This window comes from Panthera onca, chromosome A2 (assembly GCF_046562875.1).
Source record: "Panthera onca isolate mPanOnc1 chromosome A2, mPanOnc1 haplotype 2, whole genome shotgun sequence".
In the NCBI taxonomy this organism is placed as follows: domain Eukaryota; kingdom Metazoa; phylum Chordata; class Mammalia; order Carnivora; family Felidae; genus Panthera; species Panthera onca.
The window spans coordinates 14,598,316-14,625,998 of record NC_138340.1 but is presented as its reverse complement, the minus strand read 5'-3'; the positions used below and the strand labels follow the sequence as shown (position 1 = coordinate 14,625,998).

At 45.1% G+C, this 27,683-nt stretch overlaps 1 protein-coding gene and 1 long non-coding RNA gene across 6 annotated transcripts in view; one reads left to right on the top strand and one right to left on the bottom strand.

The window, feature by feature from the left end:
* GATAD2A (GATA zinc finger domain containing 2A) overlaps positions 1-27,683 on the bottom strand; it is a 103,988-nt gene that overhangs the window by 42,389 nt on the left and 33,916 nt on the right. For 2 of the 5 annotated variants that reach the window (XM_078443190.2, XM_060630755.3), the window contains exon 2: positions 18,086-18,174. In XM_078443190.2, the coding sequence (XP_078299316.1) occupies positions 18,086-18,100 (15 nt within the window). In that variant the 5' untranslated portion in view covers positions 18,101-18,174. Of the gene's footprint in view, positions 1-18,085; positions 18,175-18,769; positions 18,885-25,211; positions 25,328-27,683 lie in introns of those variants that run through there. The other 3 variants (XM_060630756.3, XM_060630758.3, XM_060630757.3) reach the window with 3 other exon arrangements.
* On the top strand, positions 13,879-18,087 carry LOC132678440 (uncharacterized). The gene is made up of 3 exons (XR_009609596.3): positions 13,879-14,695; positions 17,267-17,485; positions 17,972-18,087. It is a non-coding gene; the product is annotated as an uncharacterized LOC132678440 (long non-coding RNA).

The window sequence follows — 27,683 nt, the reverse complement described above, 5'->3', positions numbered from 1 at the left end:
GACCCAGGAATCCCATTCACCCTCCCAGACACAATAGCTTGCAGAAGCTGCAGGAGAGAAGTCCCAGACCTGTACACCCTTCTGCTCACCCTCTGGAGGCTCCCTACATTCTTGAGAGTCAAAGCCAGGTACCTGGGGAGGGGACGGGGAGAGAACTAAGCTATACTTTGGTGTCAGCAGCCTCTGGTTGACAGGCACTTATCTTCTCTTCCAGAACAGAGAGTTCACTCTGCTCAAGTCCTGAGCCACTTCCTGATGCCTCTCTCTGAACGATAGTAGCAGGGATGCAGTGGCTGTGTTCTGGAAGGAACGCGCGATAAAAATGCCGGCTCTCAAGTTTTAAACGTCAAACCCTGTTAAGGCTGAGTACAAGGGATGCAACTTAACCTGGGGAATAGAAGGACGATCCCAACAGCCAGCCTCTACTACCAGACACAGGAGAGAACAGAGGCCAAATCTCAGGCAACAATGGGCTGAGAGAACTTGTTAGTCTTTCAGCCTCAGTTTCCCTACCCACACCTCATAGACATGCTATGTGAAGAAACAGAGTGATATTAGAAATAATTTGAATGAGGGTCACCTGGGTGGCTCAGTCATCTGCGCATCCAACTCTTGATTTCAGCTCAAGTCATGATTCCAGGGTCGTGGGATCAAGCCACCATGCAGAGCATGGAGCCTGCTTGAGAGTCTCTCCCTCTCTGCCCCTCTCCCCCACTCACATGCACTCTAAAATTATAAATAAAAAATTTTTTTTTTAAAAATGACTTGAATGAGGGGTGCCTGGGAGGCTCAGTTGGTTAAACATCCAACTTCGGCTCAGGTCATGATCTCACAGTTTGTGAGTTTGAGCCCTGCATCGGGCTCTGTGCTAACAGCTTAGAGCCTGGAGCCTGCTTTGGATTCTGTGTCTCCCCCTCTTTCTGCCCCTCTCATGCTCATGCTCTGTCTCTGTCTCTCAATAAATGTTAAAAAAAAAAAAAATGACTTGAATGAGAAAATCAATGTGTAGAACAGTATAATACCATTCACATGGCTTAAAAATGCTTATAATCTTCAGAAAAAACTACTGAAAAAGCTTACTAAAATTAAAAGTGAAAGAAATTAGGCTAAAAGCCACAGCACTCACTTCTGAAGAATAAATTCAGAAACTTTCACTTTCTGTATTAAATTATTTCTCCTAACAGTGACTTTCTATCAGTCCTGTATTCAAAGAACACAAAGATAAAAAGGAGAGCTAGCTAGATAAAATAACACTCCCACATGCAGATGCTGAAAACTTCTTAAAAGGATAAGTGTACAGGGATGAGACAAGGGGAGAGGGCCCTTTGGAGGGAAATGCTCCCAGGCCAGAGGGAGAGTGCTTTATAATGTAGGAAAATCAGGAGGCTGGCTCCTCCAACAGGCAGAACCAAGAACATAAGACAAATATGCAACCTTCAGTGGACTGAGAGGTGCCACTGCTGTGACTTTCCCACTCATTATTAGCAAGTGTCTCAGCAGCTTAAAAGTCCATCCCCTGTGTTACTTACTAAAGCAAATCTCAAGCTCTACACAGTAAACTCAAACCCCTCAGCTCATCCCCACAGCCCACCTTCTACCTGGGCCATCAGTTGTGTGGAATGGCTGCCAGGCCACAGCATCAGTGTGGGCTCGCTCTGAGGGAGCCCATGTCTCACACAGTTCCACAACAACAATCCCCATACTATTCAGCAGCTTCATCTCTTCTCCCAGCTTGTTGCTAGACTCCTCCATGGCAGCAGCTTTTTTTTTTTCCATTCACCTCCATATTCAGTGTGGAGCAAAACAATATGGGTTCGGTACGTGCTACTGAGTTAAACCTACATTTCTGTAGATTATCCTCATGAAACGTACGATTCCTGGGGTTTGCCTTATAGGTCAAAATGAAGCAAACAAGTACTTTCATTAAAAACTCTGCCATTTGGACTTTCTGAAAGGCGAATATATAGAGTCCCACAGACTGAGGCTGAGACAAGGAACAGGAATCTGGGGAGATGGTCCAGGCATGGGTATAGACATCAAGGGCCAAGCCGCTGAGCAGGGATGGTCTCAGACAGAGGAAAGGAGCCACCCTGAGTCCTGTGCTACAGGTTTGTTCAAAAGAAGAACTAAGTCTTACTTACTCACTGACTGAAGCTGGGTTCTTAACCCTTAGTGGTCTGAAAACCTAAGATACTCCAAAAATATAGGCACTTTCTCTCTCATACACCATTAGGAAGGTACTTGGTTTACCTGCCTGGCCAGGAGCTCCATGGGCCCTCAAAGACCTGGACTAAAAAGATGCTAGGGAGACCCTCCTGCAACAGTCCAGTGACCAGGGCAGTACACAACATCCCAAAACTTAATCATGAGATAAAAAAAAAAAAAAAAAAAAAAAAAAAAAAAAAAAAAGACAAAAACCTGATTTTTAAATGGTAGCAAGTTAAACAGTTAAAAAATACACAAATTCTACCTGAAGCCTAACCCCTCACCTGAGGGAAGACCTGGCATTTGCTGTGGCTGTTTTCTGAGTTACTGTGACATGCTGGAATGAGGTTGTCTGACCCCAGGAGAAAATGGTATGGCCTGGAGAGGGCTTGGTGCATATCTGAGGTGTGTACATTTTGATTTTATGTATGGTCAGGTGCTCTTTTGCTGAGAGCAATCTTCTGGATTTATCTAGTGAAGGAGTTGGCAAACTTTTTCTTAAAGGGACACAGTAAATATATTCAGCTCTGCAGGTCTTTCTGTCTCTGTCCTGATTACTCAGCTCTGCAGTTTTAACAATATGTCCTCCAATGGGCATAGCTCTGTCCCATTCAAACTTTATTTACCAAAACAGACCACCAGCCTGTGGGACATAGCTTCCCAACCCATAACCTAGCACTTTCCTGGACAAAATTTCACACAACCACATACAACGTGTATGTATCATGCTCCAATTGTGCCCTAATATATCAATAGTGTTGAAACAAATCTGCTTTTCCAAAACGAGCATTATCACAGAACTGACTGCAAAGAAAAACAGGTTTCAAAAAACGACTTGGACATGTAAATTCAACCTGAGCCCAGGACTCAAGGTTAACCCTTTTTAAAAGAAGAAATTTAGTTTCGAAAAGTGCAGAGGGAAGAGCACTCACTGAAGGGTCAGTCTGTCTCACTATGCGGGTCAATTTTATTCCATCCTAAAAGCCCTACACACTCTCAAGATAAATAGGTCCCTCGTATAAGGAAATTATGTGCTATAAACTCGATTACTGCAGTGAATCAAACTTTAACCCAGTTACAGAAACAAGCAGTTCCTCAGCACTCATGCCTGAGCATTAGACCAAAGCTCTAAGGAAGAGCACAGGGAGATGTGAATAACCTTGATGGGCACAGGGCTGGGAGGGGGTGGGGTGAGCCCTTCTTGAAATAGGGTTGTTTGGGAAACCAGTATGGCTCAGTAGGTTGAGCATCCAACTCTTGATTTCAGCTCAGGTTATAACCTCATAGTTCGTGGGTTCCAGCCCCGAGTCAGGTTCTATGCTGAAAGCACAGAGCCTGCTTGGGATTCTCTCGCTCGCTTGCTGCCACTCCCATGCTGGTGTTCTCCCTCCCCGCCTCTCAAAATAAATAAATAAACTAAAAAAAAAAGAAAAAGAAAGCAAGAAAGCAAGAATAGGGATGTTTGAGCTGGGATACAGAGTATGACCTGAGGGGCACCTGGGTGGCTGGGTTGGTTAAGCACCTGACTCTTGATCTTGGCTCAGGTCATGATCTCAGTTCCTGAGTTCCAGCCTCGCACTGGGCTCTGCACTGACAGCTCAGAGCCTGCTTTGGATTCTTCCCAACCCCTCTCTGCCCCTCCCCCACTCATTCTCTCCCCCCCCCCCCCCTGTCAAAATGAATAAACTTAACAATAACAACAACAAAAAACAGTGTGACTTGAGCACACTGGGGCTGGTTTGCTAGAGACTTGGGGGTCCCTGGGAATGTTGTGCAGTAGGAAGGGAGGTGCAGGACCCAACTTCTCCAGGTAAGCAGGACTCCACCCTTGAGGACTGGGAAGAAAGAGGTCATCTGTGCCAGGGAAACTCTTGAGAAGGGGAGGGGGGAACATCCAGGGGGATGATGCAGGTCCATACCACAATACCCCCAACTGTCCCACTCTAAGGAAGGTCCTGGGCAGAAGGCTGCACTGTCATAGCATCCTGTCCCACTGAGATCTCTTAACAACGACAATCCTCACTTGGTGCATTCTGCCTGTGGCTGCAGCTCCATGGCCTACTCCAGCCCGGGGACAGCAAGAGAGCCCCAGGAACCTTCCTAGAACCTTTCAGGGGCTCAGCCTCCATCTGGTCACTGCCTTGGTCCTTCAATTCTTCTGACCTTTATATGGACACTGGGCCTGACTAGTGGGCATATCACTTCACCCCCCAACCTGGTGGTGCCCTGTCAATCCCACACTGGGGCTGTCTGGACCTGGGGTCTCAATGCAGGTTTTCCTAGCCTTCTGCTTCGTGTTAAGAGAAGCCAACACAACTCATCAGGTGGACAATCACTTTATTAAAATGAGACACGTGACCAACAAATTCTTCTATCCTACTGAAAGGACTCACTCACTCTTTCAAAGGTTTCTCACAAGGTAGACAATCTTACTGTCAGCCTCCAATGGCCATGGCGCCTGGGCTCCAGTTTCTGGGGAAGGTGAGGCACTGAGAAGAGAGGGAAAGGGACAAGGAACACACAGCACCCCAGACTTGGGATCATTTGACCCCACTCAATGCACACCCTATTGGTAGAAGAAGCACATGGGAAACTGGGGCATTGACAAGACAGCTCCCCATATCCCAAGGCTGCAGTGCCCCAGGCTAGTTGCACACCACACAACCTTGCACCACAAATATACATATATGTACACCCACATTCATGCATACTCAGACACAAGTGCCCACACACACATGCACACCACATGCACTCACACACGTGCACAGTTTTCCTCTCCTCTTCCCACTTCCAAATCTTGCCCAATTGTGTCAGAAAAGGTCTTTCTCTGTTCAATTCTGAGCAAAAGATCAGCAGTTCTTATGTGTGATCAGTATTCATTCCACTCCTGATCCACCTGTCCCGAAAAGGAAAACCCTAAAGTACAAAAATTAGATTAGAATCATCAACTTCTAAAACCCATGAAAAAACCCAGAGCCCTGAGGGACCTCAGGTGGATCCCCATGCACCTCAGCCACTTCAGCCCACACCTTCCCAAGCCCTATCCAAGACAAACAATTTCACACCTGGCTGGAGCAGCAGAGTTTTCAAATCACTAGCACTGAAACCATGCTCATTGCTACTACTTTGTGCACACAGTAATTTAAGCTTCCAGAGAAGGCAAAGAACCAACTGCTGCTTATGGTTGTTTATCTGAGTAATGCCTTAACCCAGAAGGGAATTTCTGCAGCACAGGAGGCTGGTCAGTTACTAACCACCTAGGACACCCCATCTTCTAGTTCACAGCCTGTGTGGCCCAGCAGGATGTGGATGCTGTCAGACTCCTAACAAATACTGCTAATGCAGCAGACAGCGACCTCTCCAAGGGACCAGTGACCCAGGGGTGCCACCTTCATGGGAGCATAAACCCAGTAAGGGCTGTGAGATGCATGTGCTCATCACCATGTTATTACAAGTCTACACCAGAAAAGTAGTTCACCCTGCTGGTCCAAAACAGGAGGGGGAAGAATATAGAAATGCTTCATTTGAGCTGGGCCCCAAGGGCAGAATCTGGACTTACAGAGATTGAGGAGGGAGGAAAAAATGCTAGAAACGATGAAGTGACAGAAATACATAAACACGTGAAAATCCATCTCCAAGAAAAGTAAATGAAACCAAATAAAAGGAGATCCAAACTTTAAACAAGGATTTTTTACATGAGAGGAGATCATGTACAAGGAAAAAGCATCCCTGTTGGAAAGACCACTTATATTCAGTGTGAAAAGGCTCACAGTGATGACAGGGCCTCCCACGGACTTCCTTGGGCACCAGATGCCCTCCAGGACTCCAGGGACTGGGGGTAGGGTGGAGATCAGGACCAGCCATCAGCCTGTGAGAGTGAGAAGGGCTGGAACCAGCAATTGGGTCCTAAAGGATGGGTGTGGAGGGAAGCTCTGAGAGCTGTGAAATAGCACAGAGTACACTCCAGACACATACACACAACTTAAATGAATGCCTCCAGTCACTCCATCAAACAAATCAATCTGAGCACCAGCACTACCTTCAGAGGACCTCCCTGTTCCCAGTCCCTATAAGTGCTCTCCACTTAACCCTTCCAGGAAAAGACACCATTTGTAAATGTAGCGCTCAGCATGGACCAGGAGCCAAAAGGGAAGGTTAAGTTCAGGAGCATCTCAGCCTCCTAACAGGGAACTTTAAACATCTCAGGCATACCCACAAACCACACTCCATCTGAATGCTAATGACCCATTCAAATATAAGCCTGTTACCACCAACAGGGTGGAGGAGTCATGCAAGGTAAAGTCAGACCAAGACCAAGAAGTCCATCCTATCTGGTCACCTTCAGTCCTTGGTTCAAGAACCAAAAAGAGAAACAGGTTGTTAAGTGAAAAAGAATAACAAGAATCAGCACCACATTTACAATCTTGATTGTTTGTTTTTAAAGATTTTATCTTTCTTTTTTGTTTTGTTTTTTGAGAGAGAGAGAGAGAGAGAGAGAGAGAGAGAGAGAGAGAGAGAGAATGAGAATGAATGCACACGAGCAAGCAGGGGAAGGACAGAGAGAGAGACACAGAATCTGAAGACAGGCTCCAGGCTCTGAGCTAGCTGTCAGCACAGAGCCTGACACGGGGGCTTGAACTCCCAAACTGTGAGATCATGACCTGAGCAGAAAGAAGTTGGATGCTTAACCAACTGAGCCACCCAGGCACCCCAAGATTTTATCTTTAAGTAATCTCTACACCCAACATGGAGCTCGAACTCACAACCCTGAGATCAAGAGTGGCATGCTCACTGACTGAGCCAGCCAGGAGCCCCTACAATACTGTTGTTTTTTTTAAGTGGAGGACTTGTAATTGAGGTCTCTGAATTAATGTTTTGGGATATATTTAACAAAGTTAACCTGGAGAGCAGAAACCAACATACTTAAGTGGTGGCCATCAACATTTTAAAGACAAAACCTTAATGGTCTTCAGATTCCTAAACACAAATCACAGACTGCCCAGTAAAGAACACAGCACCGGTAGTATCTCACTCCAGCATTGTGTGTGGGAACAAAGCAGGTTTTGGGACAAGTCGTCTCCAGAAAATAGACAGTCACGAGGCCGGCCTGCTGACAGTTCTCTGGGCTGTTCAAACTCACCCCAGGGATGTACAGGGCCAGGCCTGGGACATTAGGTCCCCAGGCCTCAACCTCCATCCCTAGAGTCATGGGAGAATGGGGGGGCACAGGGAATGGGTACTAGAGAAAGCACAGATCCTATCCTGGGAAGATAATGTAGGGAATATATTTTTATCTTCTCTCAGACACAGCTGATCTCCTGCAAACTTCTGAAAATAGGGAACAATGTGGACCACACAGATCCCACTCAACTCCGTCTGCACTCCGGCCCCATGCCTTGGCTTCTAAGCACCTTTTCCCAAAGACATGAGATCGAAAGCCCATCTTCATCTCCAAGTCATAGCACACAGTAGGAGAAGGTGCACTTATACTGATCACAAGTTAAGAGTGGGGAAAGACTGTTAACAAGTGTCTTTAAAACTATCAGTAGCTCCCCTAGGCTCATACTGGAGATAAGGACTTGGCTTTTGTGTTTGCTCTCTCAAAAGTGCCCAGTGAGCACCCAACACCAACCACCTGGAAGTGGACCGACATGAGCATCTGAACTGCCAGCAGCCAGGGCCATTGGGCCAAAGCCCAACCCTGCAGCCAGAGAGGAACAGATGCTGTTGGGGAAGCACATAACACAGAAACAAAGGTACTGCCTGTGAAGGGGAATCTGAGCAATATTAAATGTCCACAGGGAAATAGCAACCAGGAGTCCCCCTGGTGCGGGATGTCACTGTGAGGGCGAGCTGGCTACATTTGCCTCCCACGGGAAAGGAACAGCCTCTGTTCCTTCCCAGCTGCCTCCTGGGCCATGTGCCTCCATGGCCTACAAAGGGTTACACCTGCCATTTCCATGCCATCTGCAATGTGCCCATCGGGTGTCACATCACAAAATGGGAAGTCTTAACCCTTCCAGTGCCAACTCCCTCAGGGCCTGGCCAAGACACAGCTCTAACCACCAGCTCCATTGAGGCCCATGGCTGGAAATGGCAGGGAGGTTTTGCACAGACAATTGCAGGAAGGGCCAGAAAAGCTACCTCCATTCCTAGGAGGAGACAGGAGTAGAAAGTAGGGGAACCAAGGGTGCTTCTTTTGTCATTTTCATCAGGGGGCCCAGCAATGTGGGAAAGCCTGGAGGCTCTTCCTGGGCTTCCTTTGTCAAGCTCCTCCCTGCACATATTCTGTGGTGTCAGAGCACACTGGCAGCTGCCCCAGGAGGATCAGAGCCAGCAGGGAAACTTACTTCTAAGACTAATGTAAGTTTCTGGTCTCAATAAAGCCCATGGGCCTAAGAAACAGTTCCTACCAGCGAAAAGTTCTCTTAGCACTTTCTGTACAGCTGTAAGAGCTGAACCAGAAATCCCACATTTAGCTTCTACCCTGTAAGTGGAAATCTTCCTCTTGGGCAGGGAGCTGTTCAGATACCTACAATAAGCTCTGGGAAACAGCAGAACTGGACTTGAACGTATCATATTAGTGGCCCTTTTGTAAAAGATACTGTTCAAGATAAAAACAAGGCCCTCACCACATCCTTGAGGTCTGGTCAGCCTCTCTGACCTCATCTGCCATCTGTGCCCCACCAACCCTGGACCCCATTCTCTTACGTCACACTAACAGTCTGGCTGCTCCTCTGACGGTTAGCTCACTCCCACCCCAGGGCCTTTGCACATCCTGCTTTCTCTGCCTAGAAGTCTCCTCCCTCCAGGTCTCTGAACTACCCTCTTTTATAGGTCTCACCTGAGAAACCAAAATGGCACGTAGCTCCCTTTCACACATCCTTGGTGGACCTCTAACCTCTTTTCCACTTCATCACCACTTAACATTCTATTTATTTGTCTATGTGCCCTCCTAACCCCATCTCCCATAAGAACATGGAACACCTCTTTGTTCACTGCTACCATCCTAGGGCCCAGGATAGAATAAGGGCTCAATACATAGGTGTTTAACACACAAGAAAAAGCATTTTCATAATTCCCAGGTATCATTCTCCCTTCCTAAAAAAAACCAAAATGTCTTCAGGCCAATTAAAAAAATAAGGATAAAAAACAAAACCCTTACCTCATAACAAAATTAACTCAAAATAGGTCAGAGACCTATTAAAAACTAAACTTATAAAAACTCTTAGAAAAAAGCTGAAGAGTAAATTATGACCTTGGATTCAGCAACAGATTATTAAATGTGACACCAAAAGCACAATGAAAGAAAAAAAAAAAAAGAAATTGGGACTTCAACAAAATTAAAATCTAATGTGCAAAGGACACTAATAAGAGAATGAGGGGTGCCTGGCTGGCTCAGTCAATACAGCAGGTGACTCTCGATCTTAGGGCTGTAAGTTCAAGCCCCACATTTGGTGTAGAAATTACTTAAAATAAAATCTTAAAGGGACCCCTGGGTGGCTCAGTCACTTAAGGGTCTGACTTTGGCTTAGGTCATGATCTCGCAGTACACAAGTTCGAGCCCCAGATCGTGCTCTGTGCTAAGAGCTCGGAGCCTGAATCCTGCTTCAGATTCTGTGTCTCTCTCTCTCTCTCTCTCTCTCTTAAAAATAAATAAACATTTAAAAAATTAAATAAAAAAAATAAAATCTTTAAAAAAGTGAAAAAACAACCCATGAAATAGGAGAAAATATGTGCAAATTATTTATCTGATAAGGGTGTAGTGGCCAAAATATACGATGAACTCTTATAATTAAACAACAAATCCAATTAAAAAATAGGCAAAGGACTTAAATAGACATTTCTCCAAAGAAGATATTCAAGTGGCCAATAAACACATGAAAAGATGTTCAACATCATTTATCATCAGATAAATGCAAATCAAAATCACAATGAGATACTACCTCAAACCCACTAGGATGGTTGTTAACAAAAAAATAAAAAAAAAAAGAAAAAAAGAAAAAACAAGCGTTGTCAATGATGTGGAGAAACTGGAACCCTCATACACTGCTGACAGGACTATAACATGGCATGGTGACATGGTTAACAGTCTGCCAGTCTCTCAAAAAGTTAAATACAGCATTACATATGACCCAGCAATTCTGCTAGGTACACAAGCTAAGAGATGTGAAAACATATTCACACAAAAATCTATACACAAATGTTAAAAGCAGCACTATTTACAATAGCCAACAAGTAGAAACAACCCAAATGTCCATCAACAGATGAACAAATGAACAAAATGTGATATATCCATACAATGAAGTATTATTCACTCATAAAAAGGAATGAAGTTCTGATTCATGTCACAATGTGGATGAACAGTGAAAATACTACGTTGAGCAACAGAAGCCAGGTAAAAAAAAAGGCCACATAGTGTATGATTCCATTTATATGAAATGCCTAGAACAGGCAAATCCACGGAAACAGAAAGTAGACTAGTGGTTCCTAGGGCCCTGAAGGACACAGAGATGAAAGAGGGGATAGTGACTGCTAATGGGTACAGGCTTCGTTTGGGGATAAAAACGTTCTGGTATTTGATAGAGATGACGAGTGTACAATATCATGGATGCATTAAATGCCAATGAATTACACACTTTAAAATGGTTAAATTGGGGGAGTTTTTTAGGTTCTGTGAGTCAACCATCCAGTTCTCACAGAGTCTGAGGCCACAACAAGCCCACCCCACAGGTGGGAACTAAGAACCACCTCCAAGCAAAGGAAAGCTGATGCCTGGTTGTGTGGCCATGTGGTACACACAAGAACCAATCTAGCAATGGGGAACCAAGGCAGAAAGAGGGTAAGGCCTCAGACAACTGGGGTCACACAAACCACCACCATCAGAATACGATTTAAGTCAGGCTCATCGTAGGCTTCATACTGTCTAAAACCAAAACAACACATGCCACGGTTTTACATTAACACATTACTGGGAATGTGCCACCCACCTAAGTCTCACAGGTGTTTTATTCATCTGTCCAAATACCGGCTTAGTTTCTACCAAGAACAAGGGGCTGACTGGGCCCCTGGGACACCCTGGGGCCTCCTCCCTGGAAACCCTGGGAAGATATGCAAGAAGGCAGGTGCATGGGCAGTGGACATCAGGCGGAGAGACACACAGTGAGGTCCCTATCACTCTGAGAGTTGCAGTGATCCCTAGATCACACATGGAATCAAACCATCTACTTTATCCACTGGCTATAGCTCCTATGGACAAATGACACCAAGAGGGAAGTGAGACTGGTCTCTAATCAAAATTATATTATGTCAGAAAACAAAGTATGGGATATCACAGAGTCAGTACTGAAGTGAAGAAGCACATGCAGGGGTAAGGTGAGCTCCAAGCACTGGGCAGGGAAGCCAGGGGCTCAGAGATAGGAAGGTGCCATCAGCATCGCAGTACATCAAGTAGAAACCAGAATGCCTGGTTCACCTCAGTTTTCCTCACCTGTGAAATGGGAAATGCTCTGACGGCTCCATGAAGGGTAGCTGTGAGTATTATTATTATTGAAAATAAGACTGCTGGAAACGGAAGTTGTTCCACCTGACAGGCCACCAGCCACAGCCCCTTAGCAATTCCAGAATCTCTGCTGAAAGTATTCTGCTTAAATTTAACCACAGTGGCCGCCACCCTTTTGTAACAGAGGACTCCCCTGCCCTGGGTGATGTACGTGATAAAGCTCCCTGAGGAATATATATGCCTGGGTCAAGCCCATTTTTCAAATATTTGATTACGGAAAATTGCAAAAGTAGCAATGCCCTCAGAAGTAGCACAAACAACAGGATTCACAGCGCACATGCACCACCCAGGCTGCAGGTCTTCCATACACTGCTCCTTTCCCCCATACCCCACTAGCTCCTGTGAAGCAAATCCTACACAACATTCATTTATGAATGCACTGGTCAGTATTTGTATCTACAAACCACTATAATTCCGTGACCTGACCTCCAACAATTTAACAAGCATTTCTTAGTCTTTGTCAGAGTCACACTTAGGTCCTCCCAAAACCTTTCCTTTCAATCATTTATTTATCTTATTTCCCCACAGTCAGGTTTGCTGGTGGCATCCCCGTAGTATAATGCAACATGCCCCTGATTTACTATAAACTAGATTCTGCGGCCAAAACAAGCACACATCCTTCCAGTAGCACAGGTACCCTTCTTGGGTGCAGGCGGCCACTGAGGATCACTGTCTGGACTCACCATTTTATTAGGTGTCTGAAAACTTATAAACTTCTAACTCCATCATTTCATTTTAATTAGCCAGAATATGTCAATAGCAGCACTATCCACTAGCCACATGTGGCTATTTAAATAGACTAAAATTAAATAAAATTAAAAGTTGACTTCTTCAAACTATTCCAGGTGCATTGGACAGTGAGGGTACAGAGAGTTCCAGGAAGTTTTGTAGGGCAACACTGATCTTGTTCTCACCCACTGTTTTGTTCCTCGAGAGTTCAGTCCATAGAAAAGAGGATAAATGCTTGTTTCTTTCCCTTTATTTACCAATTTTCGAAATGAGTTGGTTCCCTAGCACCCCCCAAAGAGGACCAGCAAGATTCTTCCTTTCCTTTGAGTACCAATATAAATGAACCTGTTGATTTTTAACACATTTGACACTCCAAATTGGGAATCTGTTCTTATTCATACTCCCGTCTCACCGTTAGTAGTCTTACACATGTTCCCAATGCAGATTTAGAATTAAAACATTTTAGCTTAAGTGCCTTGATTTTATACTTGCATTTTTCTTTGGTGCTGAAAATTCTGGTTCTTAAAGACATTAATTACTACTTATTTGTTATCTCCTATAATACAGTTGTCCCCACTTATCCACGGTTTTGCTTTCCACAGTTTCAGGTACCTGTGGTCAATCATGGCCCAGGAGCAGATGATTCTCTGACATATCATAAGGTCAATAGTAGCCTAATGCTATGTCACAATGCCTGCGTCACTCACCTCACTTCATCTCATAACACAGGCATTTTATCATCTCACATCATTACAAGGGTGAGTACAGTACTAAGATTTTTGAGAGAGAGGCCAAATTCACACAACTTTTACTATAGCATAGCTATAATTTTTTTTTAAATTTTTTTTAAACGTTTATTTATTTTTGAGACAGAGAGAGATAGAGCATGAACGGGGGAGGGTCAGGGAGAGAGGGAGACAGAATCGGAAGCAGGCTCCAGGCTCTGAGCCACCAGCACAGAGCCCGACGCGGGACTTGAACTCACGGACCGTGAAATCGTGACCTGAGCCAAAGTTGGCCGCTTAACCAACTGAGCCACCCAGGCGCCCCTAGCATAGCTATAATTGTTCTATTATTAGTTATTGTTGTTAATCTCTTATTGTGCCTAACTTATAAACTAAACTTTATCATAGGTCTGCATGTATACAGGAACAAATCACAGTATATATAGGGTTTGATACTATCTGCGGTTTCAGGCATCCCACAGTGGTCTTGGAAAGTGTTCTGGTGGGTAAGGGGGCACTACTGAAACAGTAGTGAGTATTGGTATTATTAACCTATTATTAACCTAAAAATAATTCTTAAAGATAGTTAACTGATTTTTTAAAAAAAATTTTTGCCCTTACAGCATATCTCACTAAAACATTTATAGTCTACTATGTTTAAAAGTTGAGCAAAGGAAATCCTGAAACATTAGTTAAGTCACAACTTGGATCACAACTGACATACACCTAGATTCATATTAATTTCCTTTTGCTTTTTAGGGTTTGCTTCTCTCCCCCCGCCTCACAACTTGCCATACTTTTGTTTCATAATTATGTAAAACACCCATCTGGTGCTACACAGAAAAGAAAACCAGAGACATCTCCTGGTAACCCTGTCCTCTCTCATCCCTCCTCCTAGAAATAACCATATTGTTCATTTATGGTTTGTATTTCCATATTTAAAAATAAAATAGAAGCAAATACACATACATCCATGTCCCTCCACCTTTCCTTGGAGAGGTAAGCATACTGTATCTCTTTATCCCCCACCTTGCTTCTTCCACTTCTCATTTCACCCTAGAAATCCCATCACCATGATATAAGGACGTCCCTTCTTCCTTTGCTCAGGGGGCTTGATGCCATCCCCACCCAGGAGATCCATCCCCATAAGTCTCTAGCCCCAACTGACAAACATCTAAGTCATTTCCAGCTTTGTTACTTCAGAATGTTAGAATGAACATCCTTGTCACAATTCTTATGTTTGACAGTGTATCTTTGTGATACATTTTTCTAGAAGCGGAATTTCTGAAGCAAAGGGTAAACAAATCTCTCTCTGAAGAGCTGTGAGCCTCCAAAAGCAATATATGGCAGTGCTTGATTCCCATCAATAGACTGGTATCCACCTCTAGGGACAAAAGGTCAGAAATGTTGTCTTGAAACTCCAATGAGCATTATTCTTAGTATCAGAAAGACTTGAGCATCTTCTATACCTTTGGTAAGAGCCATCTGCACTCACTTTTTTTGTGAACTGTTTTCCTCTAAGTCACACCCATTTTTAATCCTTAACACCCAACATAAGGCAAAGTCACTCAGCACATGAGCAGTGTGTACCTGCTGAATAAACAGGACCCCTGACAGGCAAAAATTGAGGGGCAGATGCCACATCCATTAGCCCAAGCAGGCAGTCTGACCCAAGGTGTGCACACCTACAACTGTGTACAGTGTGGGGCACTGTGTGGGGGCTGTGTGCATATGTCAGGCTCACCAGGAGCCAACCCTCCTCCTGTCTTGCTCCTCTTCTATGCTTATTAAGTTCTGGGTGGCAGAAATGGGGAGACCCGAGGTGACCACAGGCCACGGTTCAACTGAAAGGGGGTGCTGGGCTGGTGTTAAACAGAGAAAACAGAAGGGGTGCCAGGGTGGCTCAGTCAGTTGAGCGTCTGACTTCGGCTTAGGTCATGATCTCATGGTTCATGGGTTCCAGCCCCCCGTCAGGCTCTGTGCTGACAGCTCAGAGCCTGGAGCCTGCTTCAGATTCTGTGTCTCCTTCTCTCACTGCCCCTCGCCTGCTCACACTCTGTATCTCTCTCTCAAAATAAATAATAAAAACAATTTAAAAAATTAAAAAAAGAAAATACAAAATCAATTTGTTGAAATGACTTACACCCCACAACAATGAGTACACAAGCTGACATATTTATAAATCCTTAAAAAATAATTACTCAAGGGTATTTTTTTTTGCCCGTTTGACATTAGCCATCACATGCCATGACTATTTACAGACTGTCCTTTCCCATCAAACCCCTTCATGCAATGGCTGTCTTCCCTCCTGGACAGGGAAAGAGGAGGTCTGTTTTTTTCTTTTTCTTTCCTTCTCTCCGCCATCTTTTCTTTCTCTTTCTTTCTTTTCTTTCCCTCTCTTTCTTTTCTTTCTTTCTTTCATCATTCATTCATTCCGCAAGTACTTACTGCTCTGACCATGGTTTTTTTTTTTAAACGATTTTTTATTTTTTTATTTTATTTTATTAATTTTTTTAACGGTTCATTTATTTTTGAGACAGAGAGAGACAGAGCATGAACGGGGGAGGGGCAGAGAGAGAGGGAGACACAGAATCGGAAGCAGGCTCCAGGCTCTGAGCCATCAGCGCAGAGCCCGACGCGGGCTCGAACTCACGGACCGCGAGATCGTGACCTGAGCTGAAGTCGGACACTTAACCGACTGAGCCACCCAGGCGCCCCTATTTTTTAATTGTTTTATTTTTGAGAGAGAGAATATGAGTGAGGGAGAGGCAGAAAGAGAGGGAGACAGAAGATCAGAAGCCAGCTTTAAGCTGACAGCAGTGAGCCCAATGTGGGGTTTGAACTCAAGAACCATGAGAGTATAACCTGAGCTGAAGTAGGATGCTCAACCAACTGAGCCACCCAGGATCCCCTGACCATGTACTTTTGAGTTAACAAAGGACTAGGCAGAAGCAGGAGCACCTAGCCTAGGACCTCAGAGAACCCTAAGCTAGCCTACTGCCTTCAGACAACAACCGGGACTGCAGGACAAGGGCAGGCACTCACCACACTGGGCTGAGCTTCAGGTGAGACCTTTTCCAGATGTAAAGTTCCATGATTTTTAAATGCTAATGTCTAAAGATAGCCTGATGACAGCCAAGTGCCAGACCCATCCTCTATGGATGCCCCACTATGCCACCAACACCAGGTAAGAAGCCATTAGGACCAGGTATCAAGCATCATCAACACTGGTGATCCTCAGCTAGCTCTATGAAACCAGCATAGACTTTAGGTCACTTCTTGTCTCCAGAGGGCTCTGAGGGTCTCAGGTAGAGCTAGGGCAGGGGGGCGTGTAAAATGGTAGAGCTGCCATGACAACAGTCTGGCAAGTCCTCAAAATGTTCACCAGTTACCATATGATCCAGCAATTCCACTCCTAGGTATATACCCAAAGGAACCAAAAACATATCCACACAAATTGTGTTCACAAATGTTCATAGCAGCACTATTTGCAAATGCCAAAAGGTGGAAACCACCCAAATTTATCCTGATGAATAAATAAGTGGTCCATCCATGCGATGGAATTACTCAGCCATAAAAGCATATGAAGCACTGAATCATGCTACAATGTAGATGAACCTCAAAAACATTACTCTGAGAAAAGCCAGACACACACGTTATATAGTCTAGGACTCTGTTGATATGAAATGTCCAGAACAGGTAAATGTATAGAAACAGAAAGCAGATAGATTAGTGGGAGAGGGAGGATAAGGAATGACAGCTAATGAGGATGGAGTTTCTTTTGGGGGTGATAAGTGTTCTGGAACTAGACAGAGATGATGGTTGCACAACTCTTGAATATACCAAATAAATAAACAAACACTGAATTTTAAATCATAAATCGGTGAACTGTATGGTAAGCAAATTATATCCTGATTGTAAAAAAACAAACAAAACTAAAGCACTGCTAAAGCTTTTGTTAGAACATTCTGGAAATGTTTTCCTGCTAACAGGAATACTTGACCATACTTTTTTTTTTTTTTTTTTTTTTTTTGCTATATGCAAGTAAGAGCTGAAACCTCACAAAACCAACCCCAACTCTCGTCTTGAAGCAGGCAAATCCAGGCAGCCGGTTCTCACCCCATACAGCTATGCTGTTAGAGAGACATGCACCCCTCAGCAAGTCACCTGCTGGCTAGCCTGTAAAAGCAGCTGACCAACTCAGGAGGTCCTCCAAGCTGTCTTAGAGTTCTAAGACAATTCCCAGTTCTACCTTCTTCTCTAGGTAAGTAGTTCTGGGCCAAAACATGACTGGCCAGACTCTGATGGTAACAAGATAAAAATTCCACCCAGGTCTCAGGCTCTGCCCTGCTGGGTCCTTTCAGCCCTTGAGAGTCCTAAGCAAGGGGTGAGGCCGGCTCAGTTTCCTCACAGGTGTGAGTTGGAGTAAGGGCAACCAGTACCAAGCACCAGTGCAGGGCCCTGCACTACTGACAGTGGTGAGGGAAAAATTCTACTCATTTTGGTTAGTGTTGGGAAATCACAAAAGTGGCCAGAGGACAAAGGCCACCTGGCTAGGATTAATTATCCTCTTCCTGATCTTACCAGGAAGGTTTATCCCATTTAGGCCTGGGCTTTTCAAGTGAGTGAACCCTGAGATAGGAGGGGTGAGCAAACAGCCTCCCTGGAAGGAACAGGCAGGGCCTGGGTGATCCTGTGGTAACAGCCCAGTACACAATTCTGGAGGAACTTGACTCTCTATTTCCTCTAGGAGGTAGCTGTAAGCTTCTGAAGCAGTGCTCAGTTTCAAATGTCCAAGGAGCTGAATGAGGTTCACTGGACAAGTCAGAGCCTTCATTCCAGACACCAGACCTCAACCACTCACCTGGCTTCTGGGCATGGGATGCTGGTCCTACCAGCTGGCCATGGCGGCAGCTACGTCAAAAGGCAACTTGTGTCAACGTGCTGACCAACCTAAAAAAAAGGACAGAAAAAGAAATACTGAGTTTCCAAGGAAAGTTTCTGGAATGTATGGACAATTTTCAATGTCTCTGACCCCTGGAATTAGTAAAAATTTAGATTAAAGTAAAATTTAGATTTCAGAGCTCTGCCTCTACTACCTTCCACAAGGAGGCAGGCTGAGGAAATAAATTTCAATCACTCTCTGACCTATGACCTGATGCAGTGCTAACCAATAAACACTAGCATCCCAGACACTGACTTCAGCAATATGGACACAGATACGAGGTAGTAACATGCAGCCACACACCAACATACTGAACACACAGAAAATGGCTCAACATTTCAGTTATGACAGTAATAACATTAATAGCAGAAACAGTAATACTTAGAATTTAACAGGTGCTTAGTAGCAAATTCCAGTTACTATGCTAAAACTCTGTATCTCTTTGAATCCCCAGGACAACCTTGGGGTTACATGATCATCCCCATTTTCAGATAAGTGATCTAATGTGTCTAATATTCAGGAGTTTGCCCAGGGTCACCCAGGTCTCCCTCTACAGACATGACTTCTTTGCTGCCCGGTCCACACACCAGGGAAACCACTCACCATTCCAGGCAGTGCAGGGTTTGCCCTCAAGAAGCTGAGGGTGCAATGTGCCCTGGGCCCAGGCAGACTTTACCTCCATAGGGCAACTTGAAGTTTTACCCCAGGGATCATCTCCACAGGAATTACAAAACTGCCCAGGGAGGAAGGAAGTACCTGTTTTACAGACAGGAAAATTAAGGATCAAGAATGTTCAGAACTCCCCCAAGGTCACAGAGACAGTGTGGCTCCAGGACTTCCCCCTCCTTTATGACATCAGACACGCAGGGCTCCAGGCGCAGAGGCTAAACCTAGAGAACCAGCCAAATCCCAGACTCCTAGGCAGTGCTATCAGTTGCAGCTTGCCGAATATTGTCAGTATCACCTCTGTTGTCATTCTTTGAGCCCACATGACTACCAGGAGGCCTGGCTCTAATATGAAACCTTTATTTTTAAACTGGGTTCACAACAATTCACAGTTCATGGATAGCGAGAAACACTCCCATGGGAGAACTTGCAAAATAAGCAAGTATCAATGAACTCTATGCAAAGACCTTTGGGCACCAAGGAGCACGCATGGCATCCTCCTCAGTGAGGCCCAGGGCCAGATGTAGCCACCACCAGGGCTAGTTCCTGGGGAGGGGAGCGCTTTCTGCCACTCCTTTTTGGCCCCATTCAGGCCAAAAAACACAGTGGACACCATTAATCCTAGTTCTTTCATATCTCTTGAACCATGGCCTCACTCTGCCATGGAGGGGGAAGCCCAGAAGGAGAGGCTTTCTGAGCACCTACCCTCTTCAGAAACAAAGTCAATACACACAAGTCAGCAGTATTTCCACAAAGATTTTTATAAATCCATTTACAGTAGCATATATATGAAATACTTAAGGATAAATTTAATTTTTAAAAAGATGTTCAGGGTGCCTGGGTGGCTCAGTTGGTTGAGTGTCCGACTTTGGCTCAGGTCATGATATCACAATTAGTGAGTTCAAGCCCTGTGTCGGGCTCTGTACTGACAGTTCAGAGTCTGGAACCTGCTTCAGATTCTGTGTCTCCCTCTCTCTCTGCCCCTCCCCCACTCGTGCCCTGTCTCTCTCTCCCTCTCTCTCTCTCTCTCAAAATAAGCATTAAAAAAAAATATGTTCAAGACGTATCAAGTAGAACCACAATAACACATCACTGAGAGAAATAAAAGAAAACATAAAGGAAGATATGCCTTGTCCATGGATCAGAAGATATCAATTATCTCCCAAACTGATCCACAGATTCAAAGCAGACCCAATCAAAAACTCCCAAAATGTTTCTTTTTTTTGGTAGAAAAAACAATCTGATTCTAATATTTATATGGAAATGCAAAGGAACTAGAATAGTGAAAACTGAAAAAGGCAAACAAATATGGAAGACTTATCCTACCTGATTTCAAGATTTATCATAAAACTACAATAACCAAGACAGTGTGATAAAGACAGACAAGAGATGGAATAGAATACACCCATGCACCTGTGTACAACTGATTTTTGACAAAGATCCAGTATCCTACTCTGCAAGACTGCAAGACCACAAGACACACTGGACAAAATTTTCCTGGAGGGCTAACCCAGCAAGGAAGAAGGCCTTCTTAATATGTTATCACAACACACACAATGCATGGATGGAATGCAATCTGCAAGAAATTTTAAGGTAAACTCAGACTTTCATACTCAAACATGGCTTTTCCCCATCTCAGCTCATGACAGATCGAGTCTTTCGGCTGCTCAGATTAAAACCTTGGGCTGCCCTCTTGATAAGACTACCCCACCATCAGGAAATCGTTTTGTTTCTGCCATTAAACACATTTGGAGTCCAACAGCTTCTCACACCTCCAGTGGACACCATGTTTGGCATTTGCGCAGAGTGAAGCCCTACTGTCTCCTGGCCTGAGGCATGCCTCCTGCTATTCTACCCTAGCCATGCTGGCTTCCGGGCCACGCCTCCAACATACCAGGAACTCTCCCTCCCTTTTTATGTTTTAAACAAAATTCCAGATACGTTATCATTTTAACAATCACTTCTCCAACTGGCATCCCAAATTGAAAATGATCTTTGAAAATACAACTACCATATAATAATCCCTAAATGTCAGCAAAAGTCCAGTTCATATTCAGCTTCACACAATTTCTCAGAAATGTCTGTATACGGCCTGTTATAACAGTAGCTGTTCGAGTTCTTAATACTATACCTGCTCCCTCAGCCTCAATCACTCTCACGCCCAGATAGCAGACCCTTCCATGCCCTCCCCCATGTTACCGCTCAAAATGTCTCCTTTGCAGAGGTCCACCCTGCTCCTTCTCTCCCACAGGCCTGATCTCTGCATATTCCATATAATGTAGTACTGTATGGACTTTCTCACCCAATAAGAACATAAATGCCACAAGCAAAGGGGTGTCTTATCTGCCTGATGTGATTGTATTTCAAACACCTAGAACAGTGTTGGACACACACCAGTGCTTGATAAATATTTATGGAATGAATGAGCTGGGATGATTTAACACTGAAGGAGAAGGAACCTATCTGAGAAGCCCACACAGCAGCAGCCCCTCCATACAATTAGTGCAAAATTCACAAAGGAGCTGAAACCAAGCAGAGATCACTTAGCACCATCAGAACTAGGGACATTTCTCTAAAATAAACTGTAGTTGCTTTTTACTGATATATCATGTGGACTATTTTGCCATCTACCCGCACTGGCTGGATTTAGAGAGCTTTTACTGTTTTTATTTCCAACCCATACATTTAAAATAGTATCAAGTAACCCTTAAGTACACAATTACCAACTCATAAGAGACTCTTCCACTCCCTTGATAAATGATTATGGCTTGGCTTTGACCCCACACCTGGGTACTGTGGCGCGCGCACGCGCGCGCGCGCGCGCACACACACACACACACACACACACACTGCAACCCACCCAAACACAACGATTTCCTAGTCTAAAGGAGATCACACTTGGTAAGAAGGCAGCCATAGTAATTTACATGAAATCAAGTCACTGCACTTTGGGCAACAGAAGTCCTTTGTTGCCATTTCATCCTCTCTAGCTTAGACAAGTGAGGTTGACCCCCTTTAAACTTGAGGGGAGGAGCACTGGGCAAAACCTGGCTGCTATCTGGGGAACTCCAGTTCTGAGGATACACTCGGGTTGCAGCACCCATGGTCAGCACAGGGATGAGTCTCTGGGGCCATAGGCATCTGACCGGGAAGCCTAAGCTCTCCAAGGCACCCCTGGAGGGCCCTATCATCCCTTCTGAGGCCCTGCTCTATAGAAGCTACACACCTCTGGTCTCTTTCTACCACCATCTGCACTCACCAAACAACTGTGCTGTGTAAAACTTTTTCAACTGTGTCTATAACTAAACATTTACCACCCTGGCTCTAATCCAGTCCTGGAAACATGACATAAGGCCAAAAAACTCCAAGAAGAAACCCAACAATACCCCTCACCTTCTCCCACCTCTAAGTCCACTAAGTCTACTAGCTCCATGAAAACTGAGTGCCCCTAAAGAATTACCTAGACCCTGTCTGGCAAAGGTCTTAGTGACTGCACCACCAAATTGTCAAGGAGGGGACTCCCTGGCCAGCCCTATCAGAAAGGGAGAAACTGAGGCAGCACAGTAGTAAAGCATCTCAAGGAAGCCTAGAGGTCACACCATGTGCTGGCTGGTTCCATGTGCTGGCTGGCTGGAGAATGATTAACTTGGGCCGAAGATTCCATTTTTTAATCCAGGGTCGGCAAACTTCCCTAAGTTGTCCTGGTGAACGGTATTCCTGGAACACAGCCACACCCACCGGAATATGCACCGTGTACAGCTGCTTCCACCCATAAGGCAAAACTGAGTAATAGAAACAGAGACAGTAGAGCCCCAGAGGCTGAAAACATGGACTACCTGGTTCTTGAAAGCAGGAGGAAACTGCAGCCCTGGCAGGCTGTGCTGAGTATCAAAGGGACAGAGGTGACCCAGACACAGTGGCACAACCACGACAAAAAGTCAGGGCACAGGCACACCAAGGAGATGCTCCAGCTCTGTATCAGCCCCAGGGCACAAAGCAGTACCTACTCTCTCCAAAGCATGGAGCCTCATTAACCCTATGTCCCCATGGAGTAGGGGCGGGGGCGGGGAGAATGACTTGGCATACTAGAGAGGCAAAGAACCAGCCCCATGAGGGCCAAGGAGCCAACGGTAAGGCCAGCTACACAGGCCCATCCTTGGCAACCAAAACTGGCCTCTCTCCACTGTCAAGGGGAGAAGGCATCCACTGGGGTAACAGCCAGTTTGTGCCCTCCAAGCCCCTGATCTATCCCTGCCCTCCTTCCCTTGGCCACGGTAACCATGGCCTCACTGAGGGATGATGGGTCATCCAACTCCTCACACTGTGCCAGTGCACAGTGCAGCCTTTCCTAAGGCCCTCAATACCCCCCAATGCTTGTAACATCTTACCGTGACCTTTGAGGCCCTGCCTGCTTTAGGCCGAAGTGACTCTATGAAGTCATCTGGCATGCATGTATATATGTGTACATACACACACACCACATTCTTGGCTCCGACCACACTGGCCTTGTCTCAATTCTTCATACCACCACATCTTGCCTCCACCACTGGGCCTTTACACAGTGTTCCCACCACTGGGAAACCCCTTCCCTCCTCCCACTCATCCTTCAAAACTCAAGCACCTGTTACTCAAGCATGCTCGCCCTAATCAGTCCCTCCCCATTCCCCCTTCTATTACTGAGGACTACAGCCCCACCACTTGGCACAGCTGATCTTGACATTTGACATACAGCATCCCATTAGGTTCTCTTCCCCAAACACTCTTGAGAAAGGCTCTTATTCACCTCTTTATCCAATTCCTAATGAAGCACACAGGAGGAAATAGCATCCTCCATGAGTTATAAATACTCAAAACATCATAGACGAGAGGCAAAAACATAGCAACATAAATATAAACCCTACCCTTAATTAGAATAGCAAGTCAACACCAGGAAGAAGCAACATGGAGATAGGCAAGGCCACAGCACCACACTTCCCCTCTGGGAAGCTCTCCCCACCTCCCTTACACTACTATTTGGAGAAAGGCAAAGAGCCTGAAGAAAGGCACTCAGAGGTTCCAGAGGCCTCTACGGCCTTGTATCTGGGAAGGCCTCCTCTGCCACTGCTGAGAAGTATGAGTTACCCCAGCATCTACGCACCCACATCTTGTACTCCCCTTCCTTTCCTAGCCTATCCTAAAACAGCCAGCACAGTCCTTCCAACAGATCTCCTTCCTCTCCAAGGCTTGGCTCCAACATACCCCTTTACCCTGGGCATTCCAGGAATCCCTCCCTTTCACACCACCAAAACCATCCTGAATGTTATAGCACATCTTCCTGATGAATCATGACTAGCTGCAGGAGCCCACCTGACCCTTGGGCAGACTATGCTGAGGACCAAATGACAGGCCCTGGCACTAGGCAGGCTCTCAGAAGTAACTAGTTCTCACTTTGACTAGTATGATTAATGTTTTCCCTCAAAATATTTCAACTCCTATCTAGAGTTTCCACACTCACCCCCCAGCAGCTGCCCTGGCAAGTCCACAAAGATCATCAAAACTTTAGGGGTGCCTGGGTGGCTCAGTTAAGCATCTGACTTCACCTCAGGTCATGATCTCAAGGTTAGTGAGTTCGAGCCCCGCACTGGGCTCTCTGCTGTCAGTGCAGAGCCCACTTCAAAGCCTCTGTCCCCCTCTTTCTCTGTCCCTCCCCAGCTTGCATGTGCTCTCTCTCAAAAATCAACAAACATTAAAAGGTTCAAAACTTTAGGGGCGCCAGGGTGGCTTAGTCGTTTGAGCGTCCGACTTCAGCTCAGGTCATGATCTCACAGATCATGGGGTCAAGCCCCGCGTTGGGCTCTGTGCTGACGGCTCAGAGCCTGGAGCCTGCTTCGGATTCTGTGTCTCCCTCTCTCTCTGCCCCTCCCCGGCTCATGCTCTGTCTCTCCTCTCTCTCAAAAATAAATAAAGATTAAAAAAAAATTTTTAAAGGTTCAAAACTCCCATATTTTAAATGCTCAGGAATCAGAAGCACCTGGCTGGCTCCGTCAGAAGAGCAGGCAACTCTTTATCTTGGGGTCCTGAATCTGAGCCCCAAGTTGGGTACAGAGATGACATAAATAAATAAACTTAAAAAATAAAAATAAAAAGCTCAGGAATCAAATGTCTCCATCTATCTATCTAGACAGGTCTGAAACTTTGGGAAGTATCTTAAGTGTTAGTGTTTATCACTGAGGCTGCTTGAAAGGACATCTTGAAGAAAATGTCACAAGAACAAAAGAGATAACTTCTTTGTTAACAATGAGGACCTAAGAATTGGTGTCTCCCATTCTGTGTACATGCACCAATATGTGCTATATTAAGGAAATTCTCTGAAAAATAGCCATAGGAAAACAAGGAATACCTTCTATCTCTAAGCCAAGCACTGGAGCAGAAAAGACCTCAGATTGTTTCTGGACTCTGTTCTCTTAAGTCCCCTGCAGACTCCAAGAGTCCTGTGTCACCCCAGATAGCTGGAGAAAGTGCATCCAGGCCCCATCCCTATGGGGACCAAAGAACACCTACAGAATCTCTGCTCCAGCACTCCCAAGATGATGCTACAATGGGCCTTCTAGAACCACACATCTTTTTTTTTTTTCTTTAACCTCATAACATCCAGCACAAGCTAGGCCATCAAAATATGAGTGCCTTTGTTCCTTTCTCCCTAAGCTAACTCTTGGGAGGGTAAAACACATGCTCATAAGGATGCAGGATATTTCTGAATTCAGAAAGGTTCCATTTTTCCTTACTGTACTAAAATATAGGTAACATCAAATTTACCATCTTAACCATTAAATGTACAGTTCAGTGGTGTTAAGTCCATTCACACTGTTGGGCAACTATCACCAGCACCATCCATTTCCAGAACTTTGTCACCTTGCAAAACTGAATCTCTGTCACCAGTTAAACACTAACTCCCCATCACCACCACACCAGCCCCTAGCATCCACCATTCTACTCTTCTAGCTCCATGAATTTGACTACTCTAGTGACCTCATATAAGTGGAATCATACGGTATTTGTCTTTTTGTGTCTGGCTTATTTCATTCAGCACAATGTCTCTTAAAGTAAAACCACACAGATTATTTTAACCCTTTGGGGCCAATGTGTGTACAGAAAAAAGCCCAAGGGCCTGGTATACCTATAGCCAAAAATGACTCTAACACCCTGATTCCCAGACTAGGCATGTACCTGACATCCTCCACTATCAATCCTGCCTTCCACTTGCCAAACTATACAAAATGGCACTGGAAAAACTTAGAACGGTAAGGTTAGAGCAGTGGTAAACATTATGCCTCAGATGGACTTTAAGTATGCTTAGGTCACCTCAGCTCTGACTTCCCAATGTACCCCATCTCCCTGAGATACAGCTTTCCCAGCCCCATCTCATAGCTATGAACCAAGACAATCAAGAAATGCCTCGTGAGTGAATGGTAAAAATGACTAGCTCATCTTGGATATAAACATTCCTTAAAACGGAAGCCAGAAGACATCGCAGCCCAACTCAAACATATTCCCTGGAGCACCTGGGCTAGATGTGGGAACACTTACACAGGCCACCAGGGGTGCAAGTTCCTGACACAAAAAACTCTACACAAGAGAGACCCACACAACTAGCCCAAAGAGCTTAACCACCAATCATCGTCACCAAAAAGGAAAACACTGTATCCCCCCTCAAGTTCTGAGCACCAAGCTCCCCTACCTTGTGGGGCAGAGCCAGGCCCAGGGGATTCACCACTGACATCTAACATCCTGTGTGGCTCAGTAGTTGAGCGTCCAACTTTGGCTCAGGTCACAATCTCACGGTTCTTGAGTCTGAGCCCTGCATCAGACTCGCTGCTACCAGCACAAAGCCCACTGAAAATCCTCTGTTCCCTCTCTCTGCCCATACCCCCGCTTGTGCACTCTCAAAAATATTTAAAACAAATAACAAAAAACAAAAAAACCCAGTAACCTCAAGTAACCCCAACATGAGGTATCCAACTCGCACAGAGGGAGGGCATTTCATTGCCTATCATTTCAAATAGGAATACCCAGAGCACCCCAATTATCTCTTGGTCAACTGCTCCAGAATGGATTAAGACTAAGAGCAAAAAATTACTGTCTGGGGTTCCCCACCTAGTACCTCTGCCTAGGGCAAGCAGGCAGTCAGTCTCCTTTGCAAACACATATATCCCTGTGTGACCTATGACTAAAACATGCAAAGAATCCTCTTGAGATGACAAAGAGTGGTCCTGAGTCTCCAGGATCAGTCAAGACAGAAACATTTGGGAGTGAGGATCACAAAAAGCCCCACCTGCAGAAGACATCAGCTCCATCTATGAGGTGGCCAACAGAAAGTTCTAATGGCAGCCAGCCTTGTTCCCAAGAATGTACCATCCAGGCTGCCTCCATGTCTTACACACCAGCATCTCAATCAGCTGTATTAACTTTATAGCTGGCTAAAGGGTTATGTTTATTTTCACGTCAAGAAATAAAACCTCCAGCTATTCTGTTATTCTATTATTTTTTATTTATTTTGAGAGAGAGAGAGAGAGAGAGAGAGAGAGAGAAGGAGGGAGGAAGGAAGGGAGGGGGAGAGGGAACATGGGGGAGGGGCAGAGAGAGAGAATCCTAAACAGACTGTAAGCACAGACACAGGGCTCAATCTCACAAACCCTGACATCATGACCTGAGCCAAAATCAAGAATCAGACACTTAACCAAATGAGCCACCCAGGCATCCCCAGCTATTCTATTCTAATGGCAAGTTTTCTTGAGTTTGTTTTTTATTTTTTTTAATGTTTCTTTATTTTGAGAGAGAGAGACAGAGAGACAGAGAAAGAGAGAGAGACAGA